A 1,035-nucleotide genomic window follows, 5' to 3' on the forward strand; every position below is an offset into this window, starting at 1 on the left:
TGGGGCTAACAATCGGAAGCGTTCTATACCTGCAGGATCATCATCTCCACCCATAACTCAATGGGTTGGTCAGAGGCCACAGAAGATTTCTCGAACGAGGAGAACAAACCTAATTCCTGTATCGAACCACGATGATGTACAGATGCAATCTGAGGGATGCTCACCTTCAGATTTCAGTTCCCGGTTGAGCGCTGGTGGTACCAGTGCTTCTTTACCAACAAAGAGTTCAGCCAGTGCAAACCAGAATACTAAACTTAAACCTGAAAATGTTCCATCTCCTGCAAGATTTTCTGAAAGTGAAGAATCTGGTGCTGGTGAAATCAGAATAAAGGAGAAGGGTTTAGACCGTGCAGATGTGGAGGAAAAGGATGGAAATGCTGTGCAGAATGTTGGGACTACCACGGTTCCAATGAAAAAGAATAAAATTATGGTCAAAGAAGAAATTGGTGAGGGTGTGAGGAGACAAGGGCGTAGTGGAAGAGTCTCGCCATTTTCTAGGACTAGCATTTCTCCCACTAGAGAGAAGATGGATAACTTGATGCCAACCAAACCTCTACGAAATGCAAGGCCCGGTTCTGATAAGAATGGAAGGTGCTGGAACTTTCCTCGCAGATTATCTGACATCAACTTCTATGTTTCCTTTTGTTGTTTCCTCTTACTCATGAAGGCGTTTGGTGTTACTATTACAGCAAGTCAGGCCGTCCTCTAAAAAAGCAATCAGAGCGCAAAGGCTTTTCTCGTCTTGGCCACATGGCTACCGGGGGTTCCCCAGATTGTAGCGGTAAGCCTTGATGTAATGCATTGTTGGAATATCTTTGTCTTTTCCTTGCCTTGCATGCCTTCGATGTCAATGCAGCATTGGAGAAAATTAGCCATTTATCCTTTTGATGATTCACATGAATTGGTTAGTGGATGATACTTTTCTTGCTGTCAGTCTATCTCCTCTTAGTTCTCCATATGCTGCTCTGACTGCATGGGCTGTTGGTAATGCTTATACGTGCCTTCGACCACTGCATTAGATATCTAAGAACTAGC

General features: G+C 44.2%; 1 protein-coding gene across 1 annotated transcript; it reads left to right on the forward strand.

Moving 5' to 3' along the window:
• The first annotated feature begins 7 nt into the window (after positions 1-7).
• Positions 8-820, forward strand: LOC105155308. The gene is made up of 2 exons (XM_020691708.1): positions 8-591; positions 690-820. The coding sequence occupies exons 1-2, from the start codon at positions 143-145 to the stop codon at positions 790-792; spliced, it is 552 nt and encodes a 183-aa protein (XP_020547367.1). The 5' UTR covers positions 8-142; the 3' UTR covers positions 793-820.
• Positions 821-1,035: the final 215 nt, after the last annotated feature.

This window comes from Sesamum indicum, unplaced genomic scaffold (genome assembly GCF_000512975.1).
Source record: "Sesamum indicum cultivar Zhongzhi No. 13 unplaced genomic scaffold, S_indicum_v1.0 C01711, whole genome shotgun sequence".
Taxonomy (NCBI): Eukaryota; Viridiplantae; Streptophyta; class Magnoliopsida; order Lamiales; family Pedaliaceae; genus Sesamum; species Sesamum indicum.

Coding starts and splice junctions, on each gene's coding strand:
- LOC105155308 (XM_020691708.1), top strand. CDS start 143: ATGCAATCTGAGGGATGCTCACCTTCAGATTTCAGTTCCCGGTTGAGC. Junction 592..689: donor GGTTCTGATAAGAATGGAAG/GTGCTGGAACTT, acceptor TTACTATTACAG/CAAGTCAGGCCGTCCTCTAA.